Below are 16424 nucleotides of genomic sequence, written 5' to 3' on the forward strand. Positions count from 1 at the left end.
TGAGGTGTCATGAGCCCACTGAGCTAAAAATAGTTCACCCTTATGCTGCCAGTCCAGATCCACCTGAGCCACCTCAATTTTAGCAGCTTGGTCCACTTGCTGGTTATTTTGATGTTCTTCAGTGGCCTAATTCTTGGGTATGTGGGCGTCTATGGGACGTACTTTTACAACCAGATTCTCTAGCTGGGCAGCAATATCTTGCCATACTGCAGCAGCCCCGACGGGTTTGCCTCTGCGCTGCCAGTTGCCCTGCTTCCATTGCTTTAACCACCCCCACAGGGCATTTGCCACCATCCACAAAACAGTATAGAGATAGAGTACAGTCCTTTTTTCCTGTTCAGCAATGTTTAAAGCCAGCTGGGTGGCTTTCACTTCTGCAAACTGACTTGATTCACCTTGGCCTTAAGCAGCTTCTACAACTCGTCGTCTACAACTAGACACAGCAGCTTTCCACCTTCGATGTTTTCCCATAATATGACAGGACTCATTAGTGAATAGGACATATTGCTTCTCATTTTCTGGTAAATTATTATATGGTGGAATCTCTGCAGTACATCTCAGCTTCTCCTCTGATGATTGTGTTGGTTTTGTTTAGTGGGAGAGGATACAGTAGCATATCCTCTCCCACTAGCAGCTTCTGAAGCTGCTAGAAGTTTCCCCTTTGTCCAGCGGACTTGGATGGGTCTAGGGTGGACCCACCGCTGGCCAAAGCCAAGTCAATTGGTGACAGAATGTTCCCTGATAACACTTCTGCAGTAATGTAGTTAAGAAGGGAAAAAAATAAAAAAAAAAAGATAAAAAGAAGTGAAGAAGCAGAAGTGAGGGACAGAGAGGGGGAGGCATGAGCCCTGTGGGCCTCGTGGCCCTCTCTCTCTGACCTCCTGCTGGGTGGCTGTAGGGGCCCAGCCCAGCTGTAAGAAGTGAAGAAAGGAGATGTGAAGAGAACCTGAGAGGCATCTGCCTGCCAGTTGTGAAGAATTTTTGTAAGAGGAACGGCTGCAGATGCCAAGGTCAGTGAAGAAGGAGGAGGAGGAGTAATGCGGCTCCTGGCCAAGATTCCCCTGCAGCCTGTGGTGACGACCATGGTGGAGCAGGTTGTCCCCCTGCAGCCCATGGAGGTCCACGGAGGGGCAGAGATCCACCTGCAGCCCATGGAGGACCCCACACTGGGGCAGGCGGGCTGTGGCCCGTGGAGGGCCTGCACTGGGGCAGCCATTCTGGAGGGACTGCACGCTGTGGAAGAGATGACTCACGCCAGAGCAGTTTAATGAAGGACTATGGCCCATGGGAGGGACCCCAGGATGGAGCAGGGGAGGAATGTGAGGAGTTCTTCCCCCGACAACAAAGCAGCGGTGTAAAGTGATGTGTGATGAACTGACTGGGACCCCCACTCCCTCTTCCCCCCGTGCCGCTCGGGGTGGGGGAAGGTGGTAGAGATGATGTTAAGCCCGAGAAGAGGGAGGGGTGGGGGGAGGTTGTCTTGTTCTCTTTATCGTTATCCTGCTTTGTTTTTAGTAATAAATGAATAGTTTTCCCCAAGTCGAATCTGTTTTGCCTGTAACGGTAACTTTAAGGATTTTCTCCCGTCCTTATCTCAAACCTCGAGCCGTTTTTCTTACATTATCTCTCCCTGTTCTCTCAGAGGGTGGGGGGAGTGAGAGAGAGAGACTGTGTAGTCTGGTCCCGATTGGGGCTACTCTACGACATACCTAAATGAAGAAAGTTTCTTCCTTACCCTCAGATGGTGAGATCCAGTGTTATTTCAAGTAAGTTGTCTTTGTTATCTTAATAGTGATCTTTAATACTATAATGATACTTCAACTCCAGCTACAACATTCATTTTCAGTACTGTTTAAACAAGTTTTCATGAACTGTTAAAGTTTATTTCATGGCAGAGTGCTGGGCATTAACCTGAGCATCTTATTTTTTTTTTTCTTTTTTCTTTTTTTTTTTTTTTTCCAGATCACCTAGAAGCTAACCAAGTCTCTAGTTCTACATCAGAGCAGTTTGGGACCTGCTAGAGGGGTGTCAGCAGAGGCCTCAGATTGGCTGACAATAAGTAAGATTTGCTAATCTTTCTCTTCGTTCTGTCCACAGTATTACAGGTGAGAAGCTGAGTAGACTGTGACACTTGCCTACTACCCAGGGATTCCTACCCTATTCCTTACCCCCATTCCAACACAGTGCATGGCGGGCTCTGGGATTCTGTTTGCTCTGTCATGCAAAAACATTTCTTGCACTGGCGCTTACCAGCTGAACGTGATTCTTTCAGGCACTGGTTGAAATTCCAGAACAGAACAATACGCGGTCCTGGCAGAAGAGGGCAGTATTTTATGCCTAGTAATTCCTAGTTACTCAGCAACCCACCTTGGCCCTTTTCAGCATTTTTGAAATTGGCACTGGATTCATTTTTCTATGTCTGTTTTTGACACTAGTCTTTTTTGCATTATTACCAGTATTCTAGACTTTCTTTAAAACAGACGAAAGCAGCAGGGTACGTTCTACCAGCCAAGAAGCTCATTTAACAAAGAGAGCAGCTCAAGGCACTTGCCTGCTGACACCACAAGCATGGCTGTGCAGCACTGTCCTGGTACACCCTTGTAAAATACACTTTGCAAAAGCTTCAGCAGAGTCCTCATAGGCTGCTTTATGTTGCCGGGGGAAATCCCCTGCTATCAGCTAACCATTTGGTTTACTGTCTCCTCAGTATGGAACTTTACTCCTCACTAGAACAATGTATTAGAGAAACTCTGTAATTCCCCATTCGAAAGGAGCTTTACTGTGCTTACCTCTGCAGAAGAAAGAGAGGCAAAGGGACATGGAGGCTGTTATACATCCCCTAGCTATTGGGAATGTACTGGATAAAACATAGATGGTGAATTTGGAAGGCCAAGGGCAAAACCAAAAATTGGTTTAGGGAGCCATAGGTGAGGACAGGCACACAATTGTTGGGATATCCTGCTCGACTTGGGAAAGGACTTTCCTGTCTTTTCTGCAGTGCTACAAGCCTCACTGCCAAATCCAGAGGACAATGGATAAGAAATCAGGCAAGCTTAGACACCTATTGTTTTACTGAGAAATAAAGTACTTTTGTGTAAAATAATAAGTGATTAAGGGTCCCCCCCTCTTTTGAGAGCAAGTAGTGCTTATGTAAAGTGTATGCAATAGATACAGCATAGTAAAATACCTCAGATAATCAGAGGCTATCCAAACAGATGTAAATCCACTGAGAAATTAAAGAAAACTCAAGACTGATCAATGAAGGCAATTCTAGAAAAGACTAAATTAACTTCTGATCTCACAAAGCATCTCATCACCACTTTGTGACACCTTTATCTCATTTTGTTAAAGAGCAGTGAATTTTTCTAAAGTCTCTTTGAAGGACTTGATCAAGTAGGCTCCCAGTTCATTGTTCGTTTCTTGAACAGCTGCATCGTAACTGCCAAAGACTGGAGTTGAAGCCTTCACATCCTCCCTGTTTGCTTGGAGTAAAATGAGGTTAAGCTCCTCTGCTATACTTTCATATTTTTGGTGATCAAATCTGCAGAGACTGGCATCATCAACTGGGTAGGTGATGTCAATAGGGTAGCAGTCCCTTGGAACTGGGAACTCCACATTTTTTAGCATTGGTAACTCACAGAGAAATGTGAAAAGGTGTTTAAGTGCTCGGGATGACAGTGGGTTTCCAAGAAACTTAAACTCCTGTAGTTTCTGACAAGGGCTTAAACCCAAAATCAACATGTTGATATGAGTGTCTTGGATGTTACAGTCCTCCAAGGTAAGACTCCTGAGCACTGAAGAGCAATGGCTGAGAAGCTTAAAGAATGCTGATGGGTAAAGGTCGGATATATTGTGACCACTCAAGTCCAGGGCTTCTAAGTGATTAGCATGGAAGCTATTGGCTAAATAGGCCATATCAGCATGATTCAACGAGCAGTTAGAAACATCCAGCATCTTCAGTGGAGTTTTTAGTGGGCTGCAGAAGTAAAGAGAAAAAAAAGTTTTATGGCATAAAACATTGAAAAGCTACTGGTACAAAATTTCATACAACTATCCACATTATGAATGCAGCCATCTGCCACATTCATTATTTTTTTTAACTTCTTTTGAGAAGCAGAAGCATGTGCCAACTATGACAAATATACTTTCCTCCTGAAATCAGTTCCATGAATTAGCTCCTACTTTACATGGCTCCAACTGTGTTGTTTTAATGGAGATTAATTTGATAACATTCTATGTGTCTATTTTGTAACCAGTTACATGTTGTCAGGTGTCTATTACTTGCTGAATTAATAGCAGATCATTACTAACATAAAAGCATTAGTGGCTGCTTCTTGTAGAAAGCTGTTATAATTCCAGAGATTTAGATAATTTCCATTAAGGAAGGATTTATTCCAAGATGAAAGCCAATCAGTATTCTAACAAGACATCTGCTTTTGTTTCTATTTTTTTTTTCCTACTATGTTTTCAAATGCCCAAGAGGTTTACACATTGTATTGTTCTGGAGTTGCAAAGAGACCTTCTGATGAAAAAGAAGGTTGGAAGAACTGTATCTGAGATTATGTGCAAATATTCTAGTTGAATATAAAATAGTTTTGACAGATGAAAATAAAGAGATCCCTTTCATACATACTAAATCTTAGTAAGACTTCTGCCACAGATCTGAGCTGGATCATGGTTAGAATCTCGTAATTTATTTCTATCAGTATAAGTGGTGTGCCATTCACAATTTTGAAATTAAATTACTTCTTTGTACAGGAGGAATTTTAGACCAAGGTGATTTGTTCTCCATGCAACTTTTGTTTTTTTAAAAGCATTTTTTAAAATGCTCTGAAAGCATACAGTTAACTTATTTTCTGTTCAAATATGAACACTGTTCACCAGTAGCTTGTTATTTTTTTGAGAATTGCCAATTTTTCCCATTCATAATGAATGGAATTCATAATGAATAGTCATATATTAGCTTAATTTGCAGTACAGAAAAGCATCAGATCTCTCTTGCTTTGAGATCAACAGACACAACAAAAAACTGAAATCAAAGTCTCAAATCAAAGTCTACTTTCCCCCTGCCCCCCTTGGAATACAGTATCTGTGGAATCTTAGTATATTTACTGCCTGTTTTTTAGAGACCAAAAATTCACTAGAGACCCTGAAAAATAACTGGAATATGATGCAGGTCTTGCATCAAAGGCCAGCTGAAGCTGATTGAGAGATAAGTTCAAGAATGTGGCAAATGAAAACGGATGAGTGTACCCCTCTCTAACGTGGTAGTCAGAAGTATATTCTCATCATACTCCTCAGATTGGCTCTGTAAAGACTAATAAGAACAGATAGCTCTTCTAAGTGTATTAGACACACATCGGCTTCCAATTCTCCTCAACTCTTTCCTAGCTTCCTGCTGCCCCTTCTCACACACACCCTGAGATATACTCACTTCCCTTATTCCCAGAGATTCTCAGCTTGCTGATGGCACAAAGGGCTGTTCTTTACTGTTTAACTGAAAGCAGAATGACCAGATTACCTGAGCAGTTTCTGTATTCTTCCTGTGAGTATAGAAAACGACATACTCAGCTCAGTCAGCTGTGTCATTTCACCCATCTTTACTCCAATGTTAGTAAGCATCTGTTCATCTGTAGCTGTGAACCTCCGCACATTAAACGTTCGCGCTGGCAAGGTCAAGGACATCAATAGAGGGAAGTGGATACTGTTGAAGAGTATTTCCAAGTGTTCCATTTCCAAGCGAACATTGTGAACTATTTCCAGTTTGCGCAGCAAAGAGGGATCAGTGAGCTTTATGATATAGAAGAATTTCTGCAAAGCCAGGTTGTCAGTTCTGAATGCCACACAGCAGATCTTCAGTGGACAATAAAATTTCTTCACCAGAGCCTGCACTACCAGCTCATAGTTCCGCTCTGTAACAAACAAATCAATTAGCACATCAATATTGATTTCAGAGGTACTTGGATTGCACTGTGTTTGTTGCAGGTAACCCAGCAGTTCTAAACAAAGCTTAGAGAGCAGCTGTGTCCTGGCCCACCTGCCCATTGTCTTCTTACATTCACAAAACTGAACCTCAACATCTTTTATACCCGTCAGGTCGACCACTTTCAACCTTTTCATGTAGGGAGAAGGATGATTCAGCACGTAGTCTCTCAGCCCTGTCAGACAGCTTTCCAAGCACACTGAGCATGTTCTATGGCTCAGGTCTTCCTGGTAGTCCACAGTAGTTCCCAAAAGTTTTCCCATGTTAAAGTCAACAAGTGGCCAGTTCTCTACCAAGTCATGAATCACTTCTCCTTGCTCCAGTAAATAGCTGGCTTTAAAAAGAAGAGGAAAAAGATTATGGGCAACACTGCCGAGACTCTTCCTGGCAAACTCTGCATTTGAAACAAATGCTTCAGCACTAATGAATCGGAGAGACTTCATTGTGGCTCTGGACTCCTTGCTGTCATGGAGAGTGACTTCTGCATTTAACTAAAGATCCTAGTTGCTTATCATCTTCTATTTTTAACTGCAGCTGCTGTTTGCTGCTAAAGGAAGCCTTGCTGGGAAGGCAGGGTGAACAGTCACATGCTGATCCTCTGCTTTCTATTTTGGAGCTATACTATGATTCTGCAGTAATTAACTGTAAGATCTTTAGACAGAGGACATTTATTCATTTAAACCCTCATATTTATAACACTGCTAACTCAGCTAAGTACAGACCACTGCCCAGCAGGAACAGTAAGATCAGGGCAGCACATGTACATGAAAATAGTTCTGTTTCCTTCCCATGCCGTACAAAAAGGCAGGCAGGGTTCCAACTTAAACACACATAACATGATCTGTATTCCACTTTCTTCCATGAAAGATGATATGCTGGAAATTCATACGCCAATTTCAATGGGGAAGATTTCTCAGTTAGCATAGAGCTTCTCCTTAAAACTATAGTCATAAGGAAAGAATGAGGTGCTACAGTCATTGAGCTACACAATGTCCCTCCATTTCACCCATCCTATCAGCAAGGAGGAGTTAAATTCAGTGGCTCCAGCCGAAAAGACAAAAAGCTTTAGAAGAACTCAGAGTCCTGGTGACCGGGACACTTGCCTGTGACAGGAGACTGAGAGTTAAGTACAAGACAAGCTGAACAAGATGATAGACCACAGACCTAAAACTTTCTCATACCTTCCCAGCCAAGCATCCTATTGCTGTTGCTTTGAGCAACAGATAGTCTTTTCTTTCCTGCTGTTTGAGAAATCATGGTTTCACTGTGACACAGAATGGGAAAACATTTGGAATCTATTATCTTTTCAGAGCAGGAGGAAAATCTCTCTCACCTAGCTGTCACAGAAGCAGAGACAATGTTTCTTTCCTTCAGCTGAGCAATTGCCTGCCAAGGAGGTAACAGTGGATATCTCCCTCACGGTGTCCTCTCATGTCTTTTGCTGGGCAATGAGTAGGACAGAGAATGAGAATAGCCTGAAGTTACCAAGTTACTAGGAACATTTATATTTGCTGGGTTTTTTTTTTAGGGGGTTGCCCTACATTTGAGTTGTCATGCCTTTTGCCATACAATTTCAGTATATGCACTGCATTATCCTCTACTAACTATTGACTGAACATTGGGTGCAAGACAATCCTGTAAACATCTTTCTTTTTTCCTCTGTCATTTAGAAAAACCCTTACATCAATAATGTTAAATAGTTCCTAAGTGCCTACACCCCCAGCTCACTCCATTCCTTCTGTTCCCCAGGCCACTCTCCTGTTCGCCTTCCACTCTTTGCAGATGACCTCTACCTCTTCTGTTCTGTACCTCCCATTTCTCCAATGTCATTTGTACAAAGGTTTCTGAGATAATCTGCCTGGCTGGCAAAACTGACTGTATCCTGAGATGTCCTCATCCAAATCCAGAAGGGGTCCTGTCAGATTCAGTGACTTGAGTTCCATGCTGAGAAATGCATCAGGATCTCACAGTACCATGCCGAGTTGAAAAAGTCGCAGATGATAATACCAAATGTAACATGAAAAAAAGTATTAAACTTACCATTTCTTTTAAAACAATTATGAAAAAGAGTTGAAGGAAAGAGTCAAACTGTCTTTCCCAGCAAATAAGCAAAAACTTTTCCATTTATAGAAACAGCTACACGTATTTATTTCAGTTTTTTACCTCTATAAATGTTGTTCTATTCTAATAAAAATACAGGACATTACTAGAGCAGTTTATGCTGGAACTATTGGACCACTGGTCCAAATATACTATGTAAGCAGATAAAGAGGTCCAAATACACTATGTAAGCAGATAAAAAGTTGTGTACACACATGAATAACTATCTGTTTAGATGTTGAAAGTCAATAAAACTATATTTACTAAAGTTTCAAGCAATTTGTATATTTTTCTTGTCATAGAGCGATCAATTATATGTTGCCATTTTCAGCATTTACAAAATTGCACAAAATACAGTAATACCTACAGCATCATCTGCTATACATGAACAGGAGTTGAAAAATAAAGGAAAATACTTAATACCTTGACAAGTTCTATCTATTTCATTGTCCTGTTTTCAGCTGGGATGGAGCTAGTTTTCCTCTCAGTAGCTGCTGTGTTTTGGATTTAGTATGGAATTTGGTATGTGAAGAATGTTGTTAGTTGTTGCCAAGAGATCGACAACTTCTTCAGCTTCCCATGTTTCACTAATTATTATATTAAACACTTAATGTTGTACTTAATGGTAGAAGAAATAATGACAATTCACTTAAAACACTTTAACCAAAAGTAAAGTTCATTATATTAATCATAGAATCATAGAATCATTTGGATTGGAAGGGACCTTCAAAGGTCATCTACTCCAGCGCCCCGCTGCAAGGAGCAGGGACATCTTCAACCAGATCAGGTTGCTCAGAGCCCCGTCCAACCTGTTTCCAGGGATGGGGCATCTCTGGGCAACCTGTTCCACTGTTTCACCACCCTCATTGTAAATTTTTTTTTCCTTATGTCCACTCAGAATGTACCTGTTCTCATAGGAGAGCTGCTTCAGCCCTCTGATCTTTTTCCTGGCCCTCCTCTGGACTTGCTCCAACAGGTCCACATCCTTCTTATGCCAGGGGATCCAGAGCTGGATGCAGTACTCCAGGTGGGCTTTAATGAGAGCAGAGTAGAAGGGAAGAATCACCTCCCTAGACCTGCTGGCCATGCTTAGTTTCATGCTTGTATGGCAATAAATATTAAATTAATTTTAACAGAATAAAACATTTTTTTTTCAGTTACTACAGAAAGACTAATCAGAGCAATGTAAAAATGTTCATCAAGTAGATTTTAATAGGTTTTTAACCTTTAAAAACAGTATATTAAAAATAAAGCTATTTAATGATAAAATAGCTGGTTTTCAAATTAACTTGAAGCAGGTTACCACTGAGAACCTTGGAACTGTCATCTTAAATCTATGAAGAAACTAATTCTTACTGAAGTGGATCCAATATGGAAGAAAGTTCTATTAAGAACTTCAATTTTATAATCCATTACAGGATATATACATCCATCAGCAACTACAGAAGCACTCCTGGGTCAGATCAAAATGAGATGGGGCAGGGGAGAATACATGTAATCATCTAATGTTTTGGGTTGAAAGGGATCTTTAAAGGTCATCTAGTCCCATCCCTCTGCAGTGAGCAGGGACACCTTCCACTAGGTCAGGTTGCTCAGAGCCCTGTCCAGCCTGACCTTGAACGTCTCCAGGGATGGGGCATCCACCTCTCTGGGAAAATGGTTACAGTGCTTCACCTCCCTCATCGTAATTTTTTTTCCTTATGTATAGTGTAAATCTACTCTCTCTTATTTTAAAATCATTACCCCTTGTCCTATTGCATCAGGCCGTGCTAAAAAGTTTGTCCCCATCTTTCTTATAGGCCCCCTTTAAGTACTGGAAGGCCACAATAAGGTCTCCCTGGAGCCTTCTCTCCTGAGAAGGCTGAACAGCCCCAACTCTCTCAGCCTGTCCTCATAGGAGAGGTGCTCCAGCCCTCTCATCATCTTCACGGCCCTCCTCTGGACCCGCTCCAACAGGTCCATGTCTTTCCTGTGCTTGAGGGCTCCAGAATGGGATGCAGTACTCCAGGTGAGGTCTCATCAGAGCAGAGCAGAGGGGTGGAATCACCTCCCTCCACCTGCTGGCCATGCTTTCTTTGATACAGCCCAGGATATGGATGGCCTTCTGGGTTGTGAGCACACATTGACGGCTCATGTCCAGCTTTTCGTCCACCAGTACCCCCAGGTCTTTCTCTGCAGGGCTGCTCTCAATCCCTTCATCCCCTAGCCTGTATTGATACCAGGGGTTGCCTCGACACAGGTGCAAGACTTTGCACATGGTCTTATTGGACCTCATGAGATTTGCATGGGCCCACTTGTTGAGTTTGTCCAGGTCACTCTGGATGGCATCCCATCCCTCAGGCATGTTGACCACACCACTCAGCTTAGTGTCATCTGCAAACTTGCTGAGAGTGCACTTGATCCAAGTGTCTATATCATTGATTAAGATATTAAACAGTACTAGTCTTAATATAGACCCTTGAGGGACACCACTTGTCACCAACCTCCATCTGGACATTGAGCTGTTAACGACTACTCTCTGGATGCAATCATCCAGCTAATTCCATATCCACCAAACAGTCCACCCATCAAATCTATACCTCTCCAACTTAGAGAGAAGGATTTTGTGGAGCATCATGTCAAAGGCCTTACAGAAATTCAGGTAGATGACATCCATAGCAATTCCCTTGTCCAGTGATGTAGTGACACCACTAGGTTGATCAGGCAGGACTTGCCCTTGGTGAAGCCATGCTGGCTGTCTCAAAACACCTCCCTGTCCTCCACGTGCCTCAGTATAGCTTCCAGGGGGATGTGCTCCATGATCTTCTCAGGCACTGACTGTCATGACATTTCTAATACTATGGACAGTGGCTGGCAACTGTATCAGGCAATTCCCTCAGGATTCTGGGATGCATCTTGTCACATTCCATAGACTTATGCCTATTCAGGTTCCTCAGGTGGTCACGAATCTGATCTTACAGTGAGAGTGACTTTGCTCCCCCAGTCCCTGCCTTGAGGTTCATCCACTTGAGAGGTGTGGGAAGAGAGATTGCGAGTGAAGACTAAGGCAAAAAAAAATGTTGAGTACCTCAGCCTTCTCCTTGTCTGTTGTTACCAGTTTGCCAATCGTGGTTATTGGGAGATTGCACTTTTGTTGACCTTCCCTTGAGGTCAACAGCTCAATGTTTGGATAGAGATCAGGGACAAGTGGTGTCCCTCAGGGGTCCGTATTGGGGCCAGGACTGTTTAATATCTTAATCAATGACACAGTTGGATTGAGTGCATCCTTAGTAAATTTGCAAATGACACCAAGACGAGTGGTGTGGTGACACATCTGAGGGACTGGACGCCATGCAGAGAGACCTGGACAAACTCGAGAACTGGTCAATGTGTGCTCACAGCCCAGAAAGGGAACCGTATCCTGGGCTGCATCAAAAGAAGTGTGGCCAGCAGGTGGAGGCAGGTAATTCTGCCCTTCTACTCTGCTCTGGTGAGACTCCACCTGGAGTACTGCGGCCAGCTCTAGGCCCCCAACATAAGAAGGACATGGACCTGTTGGAGCGGGTGCAGAGGAGGGCCATGAAAATGAAGAGAGGGACAGAACACCTCTTCAGTGAGGACAGGCTGAGAGAGTTGGGGCTTTTCAGTCTGGAGAAGTGAATGCTTCAGGGAGACCTTATTGTGGCCTTCTAGTACTTAACGGGGGCTTATAAGAAAGACAGGGAGAAACTCTTTAGCAGGGACTTCTGTGATAGGATCGGGGTAATGGTTTTAAAATAAAAGAAGGTAGATTCAGACTTGATATAAGGCAAAAAAAAGAAATTACTATAAGGATGGTGAAACACTGGAACAGGTTTCCCAGAGAGGTGGTGGATGCCCCATCCTTGGAAACATTCAGTGCCAGGTTGGATGAGGCCCTGAGCAACCTGATCTAGCTAAAAATGTCCCTGCTCTTTTCAGAGGGATTGGACTAGATGACTTTTAAAGGTCCCTTCCAAACCAAAGTATTCTATGACTCTATGAAAAACTATTTTTAAATTGTTTCATTTCAATTATTTTTTTTAGCAAAAATTTATATTTTGGATGAGGATATTTTCCAGTTCAGTTTAACTTTTTTAATGATCTACAAACAGTATAAGTCTGATGTAATCAATGAATTCATGCAAGAAACTGCCATGTGTTCCCTCTCTCAGCAAGCTACTATCTTTACACAAAACAGGTTGTATTTGTAGCCCATCCTACATGAAATATAGCCTGGAGTTGTATTTGTTGGCCTCCATGGCCAGAAAGATGGAGAGAGCTCATGCTCAATTCTGTGAAAACTACCACAATGGAATAGCTCATTATGACACTATCTATAGGTAACTCGGAGATGGCAAAGGTTGCTAATGAGCATGGGAAGAACGAGAATTAACAGAGCAGTGGCAGAGGTTTTATTTTACCACAGTGACAGAATAATACCCATGTGGCCAACGCAGCCTTCTGTACACCCAGAGAGCCTGGCAGCCCTCCACAGCTTGAACAATCTGATCCAGTCCAAAAGGGTATTAAGTCAGAAGGGCATTTGCACATTTTCTGTTTGATTATCGCATTAATACAAACATAATTGTTTAAAATGAAGTACTTGAAACATCTGTCTGTACCTATCTAATACACATGAATCACAAAACACCGTTAAAAATGCATTGCCCTGCTTTATGTTATAGAATGGGCGTGATATGTTATAGAATGGGTGTGATGATACTACATCGTTCCCTATTCTTATAATGAGCTCCCAAAACGAGCTGCTGCATGAAAGTGACAGTGATCTGAAAAATACTGAACATTCAAGTGAAACAAGAAAACTATTTAAAAGAAGGAGGTACACATAAGCTTTCCACCAGAGTACCCTTACAAAGGGTGTTACAGAGGTGATTCAAGCTTAAAAAGATTTCTCATGCTGTTAAAGCATGCAAGTCAGCTTCAGGAAATTCACCCATGTCCCAATTTAGTTAGCTATTTTAAAACTAACATGGCAACAAGCAGTTTTCCTTTTTATTATTTTCCCTTTATCATTCTAGTACTGAAGAGAAAATACCTGAGTTACTTTTTTGTGCCTGTCATTCAAACAACTGTTGAGAGATCTAATATATAAGAGGGGGTTTTTTTTGGTGGCAAAGGGAAATCTATTTAAAACCAACCTCACTGCTTAGTGGGAATGACTTGATCACATTAATCCATTAAAAAAGCTCACAAGACTGATTTTTTTTTGCATAGGAATTAATAAATACAACCTACTTTTTGCTTATGGAGTAGGTAGAAAAAGCATTTCTAAGCACTCCCTTCCTCTTAACCACAGTATTGATATTCTCTTGTGGCACACAAGGACTGTAATGATTGTTCTGAGGCACTCATCAGAACAGTAATGTTCTTGATGAGGAAATTTCCCAATTTCCACAAAAGTGCTGCTTTGACAAAGTAGGAGAAGCAGAGATATAGCAACACGTGAGCCATAAAGCAGAAGCACTTTAAGGAAACATATTGATCTCAGTATGTATAAAAGTCAAAGCTAAGCTCAGCACTAACACCACTCCAAACCTGCAAGACTTCTGTGAACTAACACAGACAAGGTATGCCAACCTTGGGCTCGAATACCTCAGAGGCAGTTCTCTTGGTTTCCCAGCTAGCTGGTTAGTAAAGTTAATATGGTTCATTGCTGATGGCTGGGATGAATAAGGATAAAGTAAAGCAATCTGTGGGTTTGGGCTGTGTAAAGGAATACTCCAACAGGGTATGTCAGCCTTGGATCTATGTTGGCTAGCATGTTAGCTTGGTCTAATCCAAAACAAAGAGCTCTAGTCCCTTTCCTGCCATATATATGAAACAGATCTACATACGTTCCTAATAAGAAAGATGGGGAGAAACTCCTTAGCAGGGCCTGTTGTGATAGGACAAAGGGTAATGGTTTTAAAACAGAAGGAAGCAGATACAGACTGGATGTAAGGAAAAATGTTTTTACAATGAGGGTGGTGAAGCACTGGAACAGGTTGCCCAGAGAGGTGGTGGATGTCCCATCCCTGGAAACATTCAAGGCCAGGTTGGATGAGGCTCTGAGCAACCTGATCTAGTTGAAGATGTCCCTACTTCTTGCAGGGGGGTTGGACTACACGACCTTTAAAGGTCCCTTCCAACCCAAACTATTCTATGATTCTATAAAAAACAAATACCAGCTGAGAATAGCGGTGCTATTCTACTCGCATATTTGACTAAAAAAGATAATCTGGTTTAATGCCGTGCCTTCCTATCTCCTTCCATCTCCTTATAAAATACTTTTACTTTTAGTAACAGTAATGTTTCCTTCTACTTTGCCTACTTCCTTGAATGAATTTGCAGACCTCAGCCAGTCACATTTGTATACATGCAAATATAAGTATGCATGCAGTAAACTCAGTGCACTTGGCTATTCTGAAATTCCAAAACAGATTTTACCAAGATTATATTTCTATCTAGCTGGCCATTTACACAGGAGTGCTGGTAATGCACAGTTTGTATCCAACTGTTATTAGATGTCAGATATTAATATATATCAGGATATTCACTTGCACTACTGAACATCTGTAAATGTGTCTGTTAACAATCTGAACCACCAACCATGTGAAAAATGTCCTCAGCCAATGCCGAAATCCACTTACTCATTGAAGGCTGATTTCCTGTTTCTTGCTCCAGTTCATCATCCTCAAAGCAAGTGCTAATATCATATGACCAGTAGTAGAAGGGTAGTCCCAAGAACCCTGAACGTGATGGGCTGGAGCAGACACACAGGCTCAATGAACCTAGAATGGATGATGATGTCACAGATGATGATGGTTGCTTGAGGGAGATGTGCTATTACTAGTGGTAGTAAAATGTGGTCTCCTTAGTAGTGTGGAATGGTCGAAGACAGAGATTGCTATTGATGCCCGAGATCTTGGCTCTGTAGGAAAAAGACATTTGGTTCATTATGGGAAAAAATGGCGGAACTTTATCTTGAAAACAAGATCAGGAACAACACTGAGAACTTACATTTGACCAAGTATCATCTACTACACAAACCAATCTTAGTAAACTGTGATAAAATCCATTCACTTTTAGGACTATCTTGAAGGTCTTTTGACATTGGAAGAGGAAATGCAGTGATATTCTCAACTCAACAAACTTGCCTTGTCACCTGCTAGCAAGGTAAAGATTTCTTTCAAAGGGAAACAATGTGATGATTTTTCCCATTACAGCTTTGCCAGTGTTCAAGATATTACTTTCCTCTGGTCAGCTAATTTGAATTCTAAAGCAGAAATCATCACCTTCCTCTGATCAAAAGTAATCCCCAAGAGTTAGATTTATACAGTAGGGACTTACACTTAGCATTTCTACTAAAACTGCTACCAAGAACGAGTGATAACTCCTGGGTATTACAAAAGGGGTCTCCTATTGAAAACTGAGGGACACGCATGCTAATAAACCACTCAACTATACCTCAAAAATATTCTGGCGCTGCCAATGAAGCAGAAAAGAGAGGGTGGTGTTTATTTGCCCAGCTTCATGCCCCAGAAAGTGAGTGCAAACTTTCCTGAAATTCCTTCCAGAAATAAAAAACAGGGACAATTTCTTGTGAGGGTAGAGTCAGATAAAATGTGGCACAATCAGATGTGCAGGGCCAATGAAAAGCTGCAAGACTGGCAAGTCCAACAGCAACAGCATTTTTTTTAATGAGAGAAAAAATGCCAAGCACATTCATCCAGAATGCTTATCCACTGTGAGGTGGTGGAGACCTAGAGAACTGTACTAGATTCAGCAAAGCTGAAAGGAAGTACCCTGATACTATCAGAACTTAGAAGGATGTACCTGATTGGTCCTGTAGCTAAAAATTTACACAGGATAGAAGGAAGAAAAGAAAGAGGCACCAGCATTAGCAACATATCTATACAATATCTCTTTGAATATATTTACTTCTTTTATTTCAGTTTCAAGTTTATTGTTGTTTTCTCACTGAAATTTTTCCTCTTACATTGACTTTTAGTTAGCTGCCAGCAGAACAGCAAAGAGAAATTGAAAAATAAAACAGAAACTCTTGTGATTTCATTATTTTAGATGTTGCTGCACTGTTTTCAGTGAATCTTCTTGCACCTATCTTAGCCCTTCCTTCTGCTCCTTCAGTTCACATTTTGTATTATATCCTTCAGAATGAAACAAGGTACAGAAAATTCTCATCTAAGTAAGTTGGTATATCTGTGAGATTCCATTCTTGAACTTACAGCATTTAGTGGGGTCTGGTTAAAAAAAAAAAAAAAAGGTTAAATTTAAAAATAAACCTTACTTATCTTTGAAATAACTTGGACGAATCCTAAAA

The 16424-nt window shown here is 41.6% G+C and overlaps 1 protein-coding gene across 1 annotated transcript; it reads right to left on the reverse strand.

Annotated features, from left to right (window-relative positions):
* Window positions 1-3049: 3049 nt before the first annotated feature.
* Window positions 3050-6426, reverse strand: LRRC14B (leucine rich repeat containing 14B). Its single transcript, XM_010119515.2, has 2 exons — window positions 5522-6426; window positions 3050-3976 (listed from the first exon to the last, which is right to left on the reverse strand). The coding sequence occupies exons 1-2, from the start codon at window positions 6424-6426 to the stop codon at window positions 3346-3348; spliced, it is 1536 nt and encodes a 511-aa protein (XP_010117817.2). The 3' UTR covers window positions 3050-3345.
* Window positions 6427-16424: the final 9998 nt, after the last annotated feature.

The sequence above is a fragment of the Chlamydotis macqueenii genome, chromosome 2 (assembly GCF_036417535.1).
Source record: "Chlamydotis macqueenii isolate bChlMac1 chromosome 2, bChlMac1.mat, whole genome shotgun sequence".
Lineage (NCBI taxonomy): Eukaryota > Metazoa > Chordata > Aves > Otidiformes > Otididae > Chlamydotis > Chlamydotis macqueenii.